The sequence below is a fragment of the Phyllostomus hastatus genome, unplaced genomic scaffold, assembly GCF_019186645.2.
Source record: "Phyllostomus hastatus isolate PE091 unplaced genomic scaffold, TTU_PhHast_1.1 phas_contig_210, whole genome shotgun sequence".
Taxonomy (NCBI): domain Eukaryota; kingdom Metazoa; phylum Chordata; class Mammalia; order Chiroptera; family Phyllostomidae; genus Phyllostomus; species Phyllostomus hastatus.
Window position 1 is genome coordinate 2,503,858 of NW_025333737.1, and position 14,799 is coordinate 2,518,656.

Below are 14,799 nucleotides of genomic sequence, written 5' to 3' on the forward strand. Positions count from 1 at the left end.
GGAAAAAAAAACAACCAATCAGAACAACACGAAAAAAAAAATCCAAAAACATGAGAATGCTATAAGAAGCCTCTGGGAAATTTTCAAGCATCTCAACATTTGCATCATAGGAGTGCTGGAAGGAGAAGAGAAAGAGCAAGAAATTGAAAACCTATATGAAAAAATAATGACTGAAAACTTCCCTAACTTGGTAAAGGAAATAGACATACAAGTCCATGAAGCACAGAGAGTCCCAAACAAGATGGACCCAAAGAGGACCACACCAAGACACATCATAATTAAAATGCCAAAGGTTGAAGACAAAGAGAGACTCTTAAAAGCAGCAAGAGAAAAGCAGTCAGTTACCTACAGGGAGCCCCCATAAGACTGTCAGCTGATTTTGCCTAAGAAACTTTGTAGGCTAGAAGTGACTGACCAGAAATATTCAAAGTGATGAAAAGAAAGGACCTACAACCAAGATGACCCTACCCAGCAAAGCTATCCTTTAGAACTGAAGGACAGGTAGAGCTTCCCAGATAAGAAAAAGCTAAAATGAGTACATCATTACCAAACCAGTATTATATGAAAGGTTAAAGGATCTTCTTTTTTTAAAAGATTTATTTATTTATTTTTAGAGAGGGTAGCAAGGGAGAAAGAGAGAGAGAGAGAGAGAAAGAGAGAAAGAGAGAGAAACATCAATGTGCGGTTGCTGGGGGCCATGGCCTGCAACCCAAGCATGTGCCTTGGGTGGGAATCGAACCTGCAATGCTTTGGTTCGCAGCCCATGCTCAATCCTCTAAGCTACACCAGCCAGGGCTTAAAGGATCTTTTTGAATAAGGAGAAGAAGAGTAGTAGGAGGAGGAGGAGGAAAGAGGAGGAGGAAGAGGAAAAAGAAGAAGAAGAAGAAGAAGAAGGAGGAGGAGGGAGAGGAGGGAAGGAGAAAGGGAAGTAGGAAGAGAAGGAGGGAGAGAAGGAAGAGGGAGAAGAAGAAGATCAAAACTATGAACAATAAAATGGCAATAAATACATATCTATCAATAATTCAATTAAAAAAACAAAATAAACAAGCAGAACAGAAACAGAATTATAGATACAGAGAACTTTTTGATGGTTGCCATATGGGGGAATGTTTTGATGGTCAGGGAGATGGGTGGAAAAGGTGAAGGGATTAAGTATGAGTTGGTTGTTATAAATAGTCATGGAGATATAAAGTACAGCATAGGGAATATAGTAGCCAAAGAATATATATGCATGACCCATGGACATGGAAAATGGTGTGGGGATTATCAGAGGGAGTGGGGGGCATCTGGGTAGAGGGGGACAAAAGAGAAAAATTGGGACAACTGTAATAGCATAAATGATAAAGTATAATTTAAGTTAAAAAGTGCATATTGTTCAAAGAGCTCAATAATCAAACTATAAACCATCTTTTCAACCTTATTTCTCATTTCCTATATGTCCTCTTCCCCCTACCATTTACTCTATACTCTTGTCACACCAAGTTCTAGTGCAGTGGAATTTTATGCAAAGATACATTCATGAAAACTTCATACAAAATTAAAAACATCCATAAGTCAACACTATTTAGCAATTGTATTTAGCAATACTATTTAGTGATAAACATAAGTTTATTGAAGAAAAGATAGAATTTTACCAGCTAAAATGGTTCTGCCACGTAGCAACAACATAAACAGTTTCGAATTCACTGAGCTAACAGCAGCTTTGAAAGTATGCAATTCCTGACAAGTGTTAAGCATGCCGAAGGCTTCAATTCACATGCTTTGAATTTCATGCATATTGTAAGGTATTATTAATAGTTGGTCATGAACGGTTTCAAATTTGCATAATTGAAATACTCATAAAACTTGACCAGACTTTCTCATTGTTTCTGAGTCATACTCAAGGCCATTCATGCCTCGTTGACTATGCATGTGCTGTTTCCTCTTCTTGGCATGCTCTGTGAGTTACTAGCACCTAGAATAGTGAATGGAAAAAAGTCCTATCTAAAGATAGAAATTATAATTGCTGGTATAACAATGTCATTCTAGAACATTGGGAAATGCTCTTTTTTTGTAATTTAATTTTTTAATATATTTTGTTGATTATGCTATTATAGTTGTCCCATTTCCCCCCCTTCACTCCCCTCCACCCTGCATACCCCCTCCCACTCACATTCCCCCACTTTAGGTCATGTCCATGGGTCATACATATAAATTCTTTGGCTTCTACATTTCCTATACTATTCTTAACCTCCCCCTGTCTATTTTCTACCTATCATTTACGCTACTTATTCTCTGTACCTTTTACCTCTCTCTCTGCCTCTCACTCCCATGTTGATAACCCTCCATGTGATCTCCATTTCTGTGGTTCTGTTCCTGTTCTAGTTGTTTGCTCATTTTGCTTTTGTTTTTGTTTTAGGTGTGGTTGTTAATGATTGTGAGTTTGCTGTCATTTTACTATTCATGTTTTATCTTCTTTTTCTTAGATAAATCCTTGTAACATTTTATATAATAAGGGCTTGGTGATGACGAACTCCTTTAACTTGACCTTATCTGAGAAGCACTTGATCTGCCCTTCCATTCTAAATGAAAGCTTTGCTGGATAGAGCAATCTTGGATGTAGGTCCTTGCCTTCATGACTTGCAATACTTCTTTCCAGCCCCTTCTTGCCTGTAAGGTCTTTTTTGAGAAATCAGCTGACAGTCTGACGGGAACACCTTTGCAGGTCACTGTCTTCTCTCTTGTTGCTTCTAAGAGGCTCTCATTTTTAATCTTGGGTAATGTAATAATGATGTGCCTCGGTGTGTTCCTCCTTGGGTCCAACTTCTTTGAGACTCTGAGTTTCCTAGACTTCCTGGAAGTCTATTTCCTTTGACAGAATGGGGAAGTTCTCCTTCATTATTTGTTCAAATAAGTTTTCACTTTCTTGCTCTTCCTCTTCTCCTTCTGACACCCCTATGATTCTGATGTTGGAATGTTTAAAGTTGTCCCAGAGGTTCCTAAGCCTCTCCTCTTTTTTTTTTTTTTAATTCTTGTTTCTTCATTCTGATGTGGTTGAATGTTTCTTTCTTCCTTCTGGTCCACACCATTGATTTGAAACCCAGTTTCTTTCACTTCACTGTTGGTTCCCTGTACATTTTCCTTTATTTCACTTAGCAGTGCCTTCATTTTTTTCATCTAATTTGCAACCAAATTCAACCAACCCTATGAGCATCCTGATTACCAGTGTTTTTAACTGTGCATCTGATAGATTGGCTAGCTCTTCGTCGCTTAGTTGTATTTTTTCTGGAGCTTTGATATGTTCTTTCTTTGGGTCATTTTTTTTTTTTTTTGTATCAGAGCACCTGCTATGTATAAGGGGCGGAACCTTAGGTATTCACCAGGGTGGGGCAACCCAGTTCTCTGTGTTGTCGTGTTGTATGGGTGGGTGGGGTCTGAGAGGAAACAATGTCGCTTGCTCCACTCTCTGCCAGATTTCAGTCACTTCCCCCACTACCTATAAGCAAATTGGGCCCTTCTGGTGCTGATTCCTGGGTGGGTGGGCTTGTGTATGTTCTAGGACCCTGTGGGTCTCTCCGACAGACTCTCCTGTGAGGCAGGGAGTTTCTCCCGCTGCCACGTCAACACCCACAGGTGTTTTCAATCAGTGGTTTGAGGCTTTATTTCTCCGCGCTGGGACCCTGGGTTGTGAGGTCGGTCTCGCTCCCCAGGTGTTCCTCCCCATTTATCCGCACATGAATGTGGGACCAACCGCCCATTCCTCCAGCCACTACCCTGCCCACCCCAGTGCTCCACTGCTGCTTCGATGTGAGCCCTCTCTGCCAAGCTGCCCGTCTCCACTCCTACCAGTCTAGATGGATGTGTCTTCTTTAACTCCTTTGTTGTTGGACTTCCATACAGTTCGATTTTCTATCAGTTCTGGTTATTTTTTTGTTTTTAAATTGTTGTCCTTCTTTTGGTTGTGTAAGGAGGCACAGTGTGTCTACCTACAGCTCCATCTTGGCCGGAAGTCCTGGGAAATGCTTTTTTAAAAAGTCCAGTTATAATTTACAATGAATGTCGAATATGTTGAAACTCTTAAAATCTGAATTTGCAATTCTCTGAGCAAAGGGAGACACGGGATAGGTTAAGCCCACATGGAGTATAGGAATGTCAGGGAAGGTGCGAGAAATCCTGAAGCTGCCAGTGGCCAACATTCAGATGGATGTATGCCACATTCTGGAAGAAAATTATGGTTAAGAGATGGAAGCTTCTTTGGGCCCAGCAAGTCCCAGGATTCAGTATCTGAAAGCCTTACAGAGTCAGCTCCTGCTGGCTTTGTTCATCCCAGGGAGACAGGAATGACAGGGATAAGGGTAGGGTAAGGGTGGAGAAAGAGAAGTAGTCCTCCCAAACCCCACCTAAGTTACCCTACATCAGGGGTTGAGAAACTCAAGTATCCACAGACAAAAAAAATGTGTTCAACAAGCTAGACATAAAGAACAGAACAAGCACCCCAATGACCTCTTCCCCCACCCAGGGCCCCTTGCATCCCTCCAGCCAGGAGTGGCCACTGTGAGGACAAACTGATATCCTCAGGCGGTCCTAACCTGTTTTGTTGTGGGTTTTTTTTTTTCACTTTGATGGAGAAAGGATTATCATGAAGAAACAACAATGTTTTCTTTTAATTTAATGTTGGTTGATTTTAGAGAAAGAAGAAAGGAGAAAGAGAGAAAGAGACAGATTTGTTGTTCTACTTATTTATGCATTCATTCATTGATTCTTGTATGTGCCCTGACCAGAGATTGAACCTGCAACCCTGGCATTTCAGGTTGACACTCTAACCAAGCGGCTACTTGACCAGGGCAGAAACAGTGTTTTCAAGAGAAGCCAGCAACCCAGATTTGTATACAGAACTTCCCAGTACTAAATATTGGCTGAAAATTTTTAAAACACCTCACAGGCCAAACAGTACAGCTAGGTGAATTTGGCCCAGCAGATGCCAATGCGTGGCCTGACATTTCCTATCAGGTCTGGTGAAATATCAGGATGCTTTTTGACCAAAGCAAATTTCGGAGTTAATTGGGGCACAACTTAAACACAAATAAGTTTCATAGAATTGCAGAATTTTTGTGTTAGAGTCCAGTCTGGATTTCCACCCAACATAAAAATCTGGTCTTTTCCATCAAAGTAGAAGCAGTTGGCCAACACAAGTCAGAGACTGTGGACAGCAAAGGAGGGCATCCCAGGAGGAAGCCTCTGTGTTGGGACCAGCCCTGTTTGCTGTAACTGGGGGCAGCCCATGGGAGCAGCAGTATATCTGCAATGGCAGGTGATGATGCTTCACAGGACTTACAAAGATTTTCTTCTCTATTGTTGTGGACCTCGTACTGGAATTAAGCTTCTGGCTGCTCTGTTCCATGAGGTGTCACAGGGCCCAACAACATCCTTCTGGATAGAGTCAGATCCTAAGAATTCTATTCTTGGAGAAATGTCTTCCTGGGTGGGTCATTTGGGGTGGACCTACTAAGACACCAGTTTCGTTCTCCACCTCTTCTCTGTGTCCACATGGGGGCTGAGTTGCCAGGTGGAAAGCTAGTACTAAGGGTACCACCCCGACAATGAGGGCAGAGTGAGAGAACTGGCAAGGCGATGATAAGCATCTCTATTAATGGGGTGAGGAAATGTACTCTATGGCATGTACAGAGTAGGAGTAGGTGTAAAACTAGTCCCCTCCACCTTCCCCGGTGATTCCATCCCTCCTACTCTCCTGGGCTCTTATTTTAGCAATATAGTTAATGGCATATATTTAATCTCTCATCTGTCCTGGTTTCTGCATTTCATCCTCTAGGTAGACATTTGTTTTCCTTTTCTTCCCAAAGAGTTTATCTGATATTTCCTTTCTTTTCAACTTACTAGTGTGGCTTCTGCTCACCCTGCCCTTCCACTGAAGTTGCCCCCTTTAGGGTCACCTCTCACCCAGTTTGTCAAACTCGATCTTATTTTACTGAAGCTTTCAGGCCCATTCACCATCTTCTCCTTGCCTTCCTGAGATTCCAGGACATAACTCTCCAGGCCTTCTCCTACCTCCCTGACTGCTGTGTCTTTTTCTGCTGGCTCCTTTGCCTTCACCCCATCTTTAAAGGTTACTGTTTCCAGAGCTAATGCTACCCCCATATGGAATCTTTGTAAGAAGTAGGTAATAGTGCACTGTACTGACTGGGCACATACCTGGGCCAGGGTACGTGGCTTGGCAAGCAAAGCTTGAACCGAACTTCAGGCCCCACTCACCCCACTCAGCCTGGCACCCCTGTGCCATGAACTAGCTGTACAATTGCATGCTGCTGCCCAGGCTGCTATTCTCCATCCATGTCTCTTCTTTCTTTTACTCCCTTTCCCTCTGCAAGCTTGTTGTTTTTATTGTTCCAAGACCTCTGTGTCCTATTTGATCTCTAGACATCTTTTAATTGGCCTCCTGGACTTTTCCTGGGTGTTCTGTGAGAACTCCAAATTTGCCAAGGCCCAAACTGAGTTCATTATCTGCTCACTCATGTACTACCAAACATCTATTTTTCTGTATTCCTCTTCTTGGTGGATGATCTCACTATCTATCCTCTCATTCAATTGAAAACTTCCGAATTATCCAGCCTCTCCCCCTTCCACAGTTCAAGGCTTTTGTCATCTCCCAAATGGACTCCTGGAATAGCCTTCTAACTAGTTTCTCTATCTCCAGAATCTCTCCCCTCCAAATCATCCCACTGCTGCTGAGTTCCTTTCTTTACATAGAACTAAGCATATTCTCCTTTGTTTAAAAACTCATTTGGTTTCTAATTAACCATATGATAAAATCCAAATGCTTAGGCATGACATATAAAATCCTTCACACCCTGACCCAAACCTACCTTTCCAGTCCTACACCTTGCCCCTGATCTCAAAACCTTTGTTGCTCTCAACCACATCAGACTATGATGCAGTTTCTTGAACATGATTTCACCGTGTACTTTAATTCCTCTGTGCCTTTGCTGGTGTCTCGCATGCTTTTCTTCTGCCTCTCCTCCTTCAAAAGCCTATTCACTGTTTAAGATTATGCTAATTTTTCACCTCTTTTCTCAGACACATTTGGCCTTAATTAACAGCTCTTTCCTTACTGTTTCTACAGCACTACTGATAAGCTAGTACAGGTTGTCCAAAGTGATTTTTACATCTTTCTCATTACATTGTGAATTTCTTAAGGGCAAGATTAAGCTTTGTTAGTTTCCATACCACCAGCAGCTTGCCTGGTATCTGGTATATGGTAGATATTGAATAAAATGTTGAGTTGAATTGGGCAGGATGCTTGAACATCATTTTGTAAAAGGACCAACGATTTCTTTCAGCATAGTTTTCAGCCTGTTCCTTTTCTTCAGACATCAGAACACTTTCCAATAGGACAGTTAACAGGCCCTGTTGGAGATATTTGCTAAGTCACATCCCCAAACTTTAGCTAGGTCTCTCTGGGGACATAGAGACTGTGATTTCTCAAATGAATGATTGGGGTCTGAGTGTGGATTTTTCCAGATTTTGGAGTTCCTTAGAACCAGTGATGATTTTCAAACTGGGATCTAGATTCTAGGTTCCAGAGAAGACTCTCACTGTTTCAATGATAAGGAAGAAATATCTGTATCTGTTTTATTACCTGGGGGTCCCATCCTAACATCTCACTAAGGGTTGAGATGCTAGAGCAGGCAAAACAATATAAAGGGACTAAACAATCTCAAAACCTTGTAAAAACAGCTGAGTTATCCTGACAGCCTGTGGGCGGGGGGGGCGGGCGGGGCTCCTGTAGGTTTTGTACAGTGTCTGGCAAAACAGCTTCGTCTGCAAAACAGCATTGATGCTTAACACTGATCTCTGTTGAACCTCACAGTGCCTGCTGGGCTAGGTAGGTGACAGTCACCAACTCTACGAAGGCCTGAATGAGTCGTTTTCTTGAAATTAGCAGATGCTCATTTGTAAAACCCACCCTCTTAGAAGATAAATTATCTTCTAAGGGAAGAGCGGGAAGGAGCTTGGTACCCATTTCCCCTCAAATACAGGCACTTGGTTCTTACTAGAATCCAAGCAACAAGTTGTCAATGAAATTGCAGAGACGGGTCAGCAAAGGACGCCTCTACATAGGGAGAGACTTGGGTACATTTTTGAGGGGGCAAGTCACCCCGTCCTAAGCCATGCCTGTGCTTAATATGCAGCCCCTGAGCTCTGCCCTGTCGTCCCCTCTTGGCTTCTGAAAAGGCGTAATGGAGTCAATTCCCCAAAGCTAGAGTGTTCGGGCTCTGCGCGTCCGTGGCACCCGTCAGGCTCCGCACTCGGAGCCGGCCCGGTCCGGGTGGCCCGGAAGCGGGGTCCCGGTTGGCAGAGAGCAGAGCGCCGACGCCGCCTGGGGATGGTGGGCGGCCGAGAGAGGCTGTGGGGGCGGAGGGGCCTCCGGAGCCGCCTGGGGCACGGGGAAGACGAAACCGGGCAGCGAGTCCGCCCCCGACTGCCCTCCCGCGAGCCGGGCCACCGGCCCCCGCCGGCGCTGACTCAGCAACGCGAGGGAGGGAGTTTTGTCCCTCCACGGACCCCGTTTCTCTCGGACTCAGCCCTCGGCAGCTTCCCCGCCCGTTTTCTCTTTCCGGCGCTCGGCGCGCGAGAGGCAGGTCGGGACTCTTAGGCAGCGATCCACGGAGCCACCCGGGCAGTCACCGAAGGACCCCGGGCACTACCGTTCCCCAGCCGGGCAGCGCGGACGCCATGAACAGCGTGGGTGAGATGCCGCTCTTCCCCGCCGGGGCCGGCAGCGGGGCGGGGCCGGGGCCGGGGCCGGGGCTGGGGGTATGGAGGAGATGGAGCTCCCTGGGCGGGCTGGAGCGGCCTCGTGGAAGACAGCATCTTGGGGATGGACCACTGCCATGGTCATCTCAGGATGCCCTAATGAAGTAGACAGCCAGGGTGTGGGAGTCCCTGACCAGCCCTCTGCAGCCTCTTGTTGGTGTTATCATCCCATTTGGTTTTCCAACAGGACTGAATACGGAGAAGGTATCGAGTCTGCTTCAGAAACTGAATTCCGACCCTCAGTTCGTACTCGCCCAGAATGTCGGGACCACCCACGACCTGCTGGACATCTGTCTGAAGAGGGCCACAGTACAGGGCAGTCAGCATGTGTTCCAGCATGTTGTACCTCAGGAAGGCAAGCCGGTCACCAACCAGAAGTTCTCAGGTGAACTCTTAACACTTCAGGCAGACTTTACTGGACCTTCCTGACTGTCCCATTTTAAGAATGACTTTAGGGGAGCAGAGGTTTGAATCGAAAGAACTGGTAGAAAATTCCTGGAGAACAGGAATAGGTAAAGGCAAGTTCAAGAACATTACTTTGTGACTTGTTTTGGTGCTCTGTTGTATTTTATTTGAGCACTAAAGTGACAAGTGCATGGTCATCTGTTTGAATGTAATTCACCAGACTCTGCTGAAGTTAAGTGATTGCATGCCCATGTCTTGGAGATATATATGTTCTTGGTACAAAACAGACCATCCAAAAAATGTTCATTTCCAAGAGGACGCCCCCAAATTGCCTTGAAGGCCATATACAGTGTATAAAATGGAAAAGACACAATGTAGTCACATCAACATGTCATAGAACATTATTTTTAAATGTGTTTCTTGGTTGCAACTTGAGAAAATGTTGGCTCAGTTACCACCAATAGAACAGTTTGTAATACAGAACATACTTCAGGTCTGTCTTACTGGTCAAGAGCTCTTGTTTTCTTAACTATTATCTAGCCCTACTATCAGAAAAACAGCCACAGTGAAAGGAATCTAAATGAGGAGGACATTTTGAGAACAAAATTGTACTAATAAGACATTTTAAAAATATCCTCACCAGAAGATATGTTTGTATTGATTTTAGAGAGAGAGGAAAGGAGAGAGAAACATTGATCAGTTGCCTCCTGCATGTGCCCTGACCAGGAATCAAACCCGCAGCCTTTGGGTGCACAGGATGATGCTCCAACAGAGCTAGCCAGCCAGGGCCCAAAAGGACCTTTATTTAAAAATATTTATTTCTTAGAGAGAGGGGAATGGAGGGGGAGAAACATTGATTGGCTACCTCTTGTACTTTCTATGACCAGGAACCAAACCCACAATGCAGGTGTGTGCCCTGACCTGGAATCAAACTGGCGACCCTTCATCCTATGGGATGGCACCCAGTGAACTAAGCCACACTGGCCAGGGCTCGAAGGATTTTTTAAAGTCTATCCATTTTAAACCTATTCCCAGTCTATTTTGACAGATAGCAGATCAGTGCTTGCTTAGAGTTAGTCAGAACTCAAACTGTGCATTTAACATGGTTATATTTTATTATATGTAAATTATACCTCAGTAAAGTTGATCTTTAAATGTTAAGGAAAAATAATGACCTTGCAATAATATTTTGCTGCAGTAGAAAGTGGGTAGGGTGGTATGTACCATCAAGCTGCAAATTATATAGTTAGTAATGTCACAGTGGCCCTACGTAGTTTAGATTGCAGTAGCCTCTTAGGGAAAAGTGGGGAAATGGTCATTTGGAAGAGATTAGGTCTTATATATTCTGTAGTGTCACTTTTATTTACAAATGATACAAATAGTACATCAACTATGTAGTTATTTTCATGCAGTTTTTTTAAGATTGTATTTATTTTTAGAGAGGGAAAGGGAGGGAGAAAGAGAGGGAGAGAAACATCAATGTGTGGTTGCTTCTCGTGTGCCCCCCACTGGAGACCTGACCTGTAACCCAGGCATGTGCCCTAACTGGGAATTGAACCAGCGACCCTTTGGTTTGCAGGCCAGCACTCAATCCACTGAGCCACACCAGCCAGGGCTTCATACAGTTTTTACATTAATAGTTCATGCAGATTCCTGCTAGTGGGAAATAATATAGTAGATATGAGAGAGGTAGCATAGAGATAAACCCAAGGTAAAGGTGGGGTCTGCCGAGTCATTAATGACTTTCAAAAAACACTGTAGTTACTTATTTTTTTTCTTGTTATACAGTTACTGTTGTTCAGTGGAGAATATTTGCAAAATACTGACATGTAAATATTTTTTCTGTCAGGTCTTTAGTGTGTGTGTGTGTGAGAGAGAGAAATATGGGTGGATACCTTAAATATTGTTAGGTGACCTACCTACCTTTTCTACTTATGAATATATTGTGAACATATTTTCATGTCAGTAAAAGTTACGCCCAAATGTAAGTCATTTTATCTCTCTGAATTTTTATTCCAAAGAGAAGTGATCTATATTTGAGGCCTTATAAAGACTCTCATAATGAGCCCTCTCAGTTAATTTATTTTGAAGTAAAATATCATTTGGCAAAGACATTCTGAAATAACCTCAATTCGTGCTAGTTTTGGATGCTTATAAAGATCAATTGATTGAATCAATTTTTTAAAAAGCAAAAAAATTTGAACACGGTGTATTCCTGGGTATTGCAAATAGGCCTTCTAAAATAGAATCGCTCATGTCAGTGCAGGAAACAGTGACGTCGCAGAGTTTGTGATTGTCCACTTGCAAGGCAGATGAAGAGTGAATGTATAGTCGAGGCGTGGCATAAAATGTTCAGGGACAGCATCGTGTGTGGATTCAGAACATTGCTAGACATCCTTGATGGGAGAAAAATGATGTATTCTGATTGAAAGAGTGGATCTAACCATGGCGAAGGCTCTGATGCCACAGTGCACGTGAAACATATTTTAATTGTCATTGGGAGAAGGGGGATTGACTTATGTTAGTGTTACCTTATACTGAAGCATATACTGTATGTTCCAGATACAGGGCAGAGTACTTTTAAAGCTTTACCGCGTATTGCCCTCAGATGTTCAGTACCTGTTCAGATTGCTGTCCAGAGTGTATGATAATGCCATTTCCCCAACCCCTTGCCAATATTGGACATTATAAATTAAAAAATAATGTTTCCCCACATAACAGGTATCTTATAATGAACTTAAAAAATTTTTTTTTGTCCTGACTGGTGTGGCTTAGCTGGTTGGGTGATGTCCCACAAAGTGAAAGGTCGCCAGTTTGATTCCCAGTCAGGGCACATGGCTGGGTTGCAGGTTTGGTCCCTGGTTGGGGTTCTTACAAGAGATAACCAATCGCTATTTCTCTTTTATATTGATGTTTCTGTCCCTTTCTTTCACACTTCCTTCCCCTCTATCTAAAAAAAAATACATAAAAATCTTTAAAAAAAACATTTTTGTTTGGTTACCACTTGTATCTTTATGGTCATTAAATTATGTATGACCTCTGCTCATGTTTCTCTATCAGTATTTCTTTTTACTTTCTTTTCAGATTTTAAACCAAGCTCTGGCCAGTTTTATTAAAGAAAAATGTTGCATAATTTACTTTCCATGCTTCTAATGGTATCAGAATCACCTAGATCAGTGATAGCCAGTGTGTATATCCTGTAGTATTTCCCACACATTACGCCCAGTTCAATATTATTGCCACTTTAGTGATGGACACCAGTCTTGGCCGATATGGCACAGTACTCTATCTCAGATTTTTTCAAGGCTGGACAGTTGTTGGCAAGGATGACCAGTTTCGCTTTGCCCTATCTGATCAATTTCAGTCTGCTTGAACCCCAAAAGCATGTACTTTCCACTGTGTATAACAAGTTGGAGCCTCGAGTTGATCGACCCCAGCTACGTTTTTGTCTTTTTTTGTAGCTACTGTCTTCCTGCCTTAGCTGTAGGACAGCCTGCAACCAAGAGCCGCTGTTAAGATGGCCAGGGAGCAAGAAGGCTCTCTTATCAGTAGTATTTCCAATGTGGTTTTCTTTTTTTTTTTAATTTTTATTTTTAATTTATTGATTTTTAGAGAGAGAGAAACATCGATTTGTTGTTCTGCTTACTCATTGTATTACTCACTGCTTACTGTTCTTGCATTCATTGGTTACTTACTGTACGTGCCCCGACCAGATTTCGAACCTGCAACCTGGGCATATCAGCACGATGATCTAACCAACTGAGCTACCTGGCCAGGGCCTAGTGTGATTTTCTTAGGTGGTTTGTCGTGGATTCTTTATGTGATATGTAAAGAGATTCTTTTTTATATGTTAAGAATGTTACACCTTTGCAGGTATATAGTGCAAATAGTAATTACTACTTTTCTTGTTTTTAAAAAATATTTCTGCTTTTTCTGATTTAGTCTTAAATTGTTCAAGATCTTGTCAGGGGCTCATTGTTGGGAAATATAGTGTAATCTGTGTGAACACTCATCATAATTTCTTGGTTTGCTATCTTGTTTCAGGGCGATGCTGGATCTTTTCTTCTCTAAATGTTATGAGACTTCCATTCATGAAAAAATTAAATATTGAAGAATTTGAGTTTAGTCAATCATACCTCTTTTTCTGGGACAAGGTATGGGACTGATTTTCTTTGTTTCACTATCAACCTTAAGAGGGACTGTCTCTTCATTTCTTGCATTTCAAGTTGCATCTTACCTCCATTTTATAGATGTGACACCCTTTGTTCTGATTTCTAGAGTATCAAAAGTTGACTTTTTCAAAGGCAGAACTGCCTTTGGTTGGTAGGTGTCCATGTTTTGCAATGAAACAAATCTGTTGACTGGCCCTACTGCCTCCTTGTTTCTTTCTTAACTGATTGAACATTTTTAAGTTTGTTTTTAATAATTTTTCCTTAGCACCTTTATTTAGGTTATTTGGTCTTTCTAGGACCTAATTTTGCTTCTTTGGGTAGTACTTGACTGAAAATAGTAAATAATTTTATTCCATTTTTTAAATCTTTAAAATATATGTTTCATGAGTGTCCGTTGGATGTTTATTGATTGAAGGCTTTAAATAACAGATTTTATTTCAAAATAAAGCAATGCCTTGTTTTGGATAAACTGTTGGAATGTGTATACACAAGTATAAAAAGAAACTTTAAATATTTTTATGAGGCCAGATACTGATATTTAGTTACCTACTTTAGTTTAAAAATACCTATTACATGCACATGAAACTAATATAATGTTATGTCAATTATGCTTCAATAAAAAAGATTAAAAAAAACCCACTGGAAACTCTTATGTCAATTATATTCCATTAAAAAAAAAGCAAACCTACTGTATGGGGTCTATAGTAATTCCAAGATTGCTGTTCTGTTGATAATGCAAATAAAGGTATTAATTAATTTTATTTAACTTCTCTACTCTAGGTTGAACGCTGTTACTACTACTTAAATGCTTTTGTGGACACAGCCCAGAAAAAGGAGCCTGAGGATGGAAGGCTGGTGCAGTATTTGCTTTCAAATCCTGCAAATGATGGGGGACAATGGGATATGCTTGTCAATATTGTTGGTAAGAGCCTTTCTCTGATGCAATTGAAGCAGAATGATTAAGCAAGGCTCTGTAGTTAGGGATAGACCATGTCTTTGATGGTTAGGCACAGAGCAGAACTGGTCTCCAGAAGGGTATGTAGTTAGCTCTAAGAACTTTAATCCCGCACACTCACCTATAAAGTACCTTTCCTAAATGGGAGGTAAGGAGATAGGTGCTATGAAGGGTGGATTGGAGAAGAAAAAGTTGTGTTAGCTAGAACTAATGTTCTATACAAAGAAACTTTTCTCTTGATGTAATTAAGAAACATTGAAACTTCCAACTGTTTGAAAATGTCCTCATTCTAAAAAGGGTTGTCTTTTGGAAAAACCTCATCACGCTGAGCATTTTACAAAGTGTGATAGATAAAAAAGAATAGAATTAACTCTATGGTAGATGGATAAATATGGAGATTAACCTGTTTAATTTTATGAAGCATAAGATTATTAAGTTTTCTGAGGCCAACAAAAT

The 14,799-nt window shown here is 41.8% G+C and overlaps 1 protein-coding gene across 1 annotated transcript in view; it reads left to right on the plus strand.

The window, feature by feature from the left end:
- Positions 1–8,339: 8,339 nt before the first annotated feature.
- Positions 8,340–14,799, plus strand: part of BLMH (bleomycin hydrolase) — a 40,846-nt gene continuing 34,386 nt past the window's right edge. Inside the window, exons 1-4 of the mRNA XM_045837542.1 lie at positions 8,340–8,743; positions 8,999–9,196; positions 13,261–13,370; positions 14,169–14,310. Of these exons, the coding sequence (XP_045693498.1) occupies positions 8,731–8,743; positions 8,999–9,196; positions 13,261–13,370; positions 14,169–14,310 (463 nt within the window). The 5' untranslated portion in view covers positions 8,340–8,730. The remainder of the gene's footprint in view (positions 8,744–8,998; positions 9,197–13,260; positions 13,371–14,168; positions 14,311–14,799) is intronic.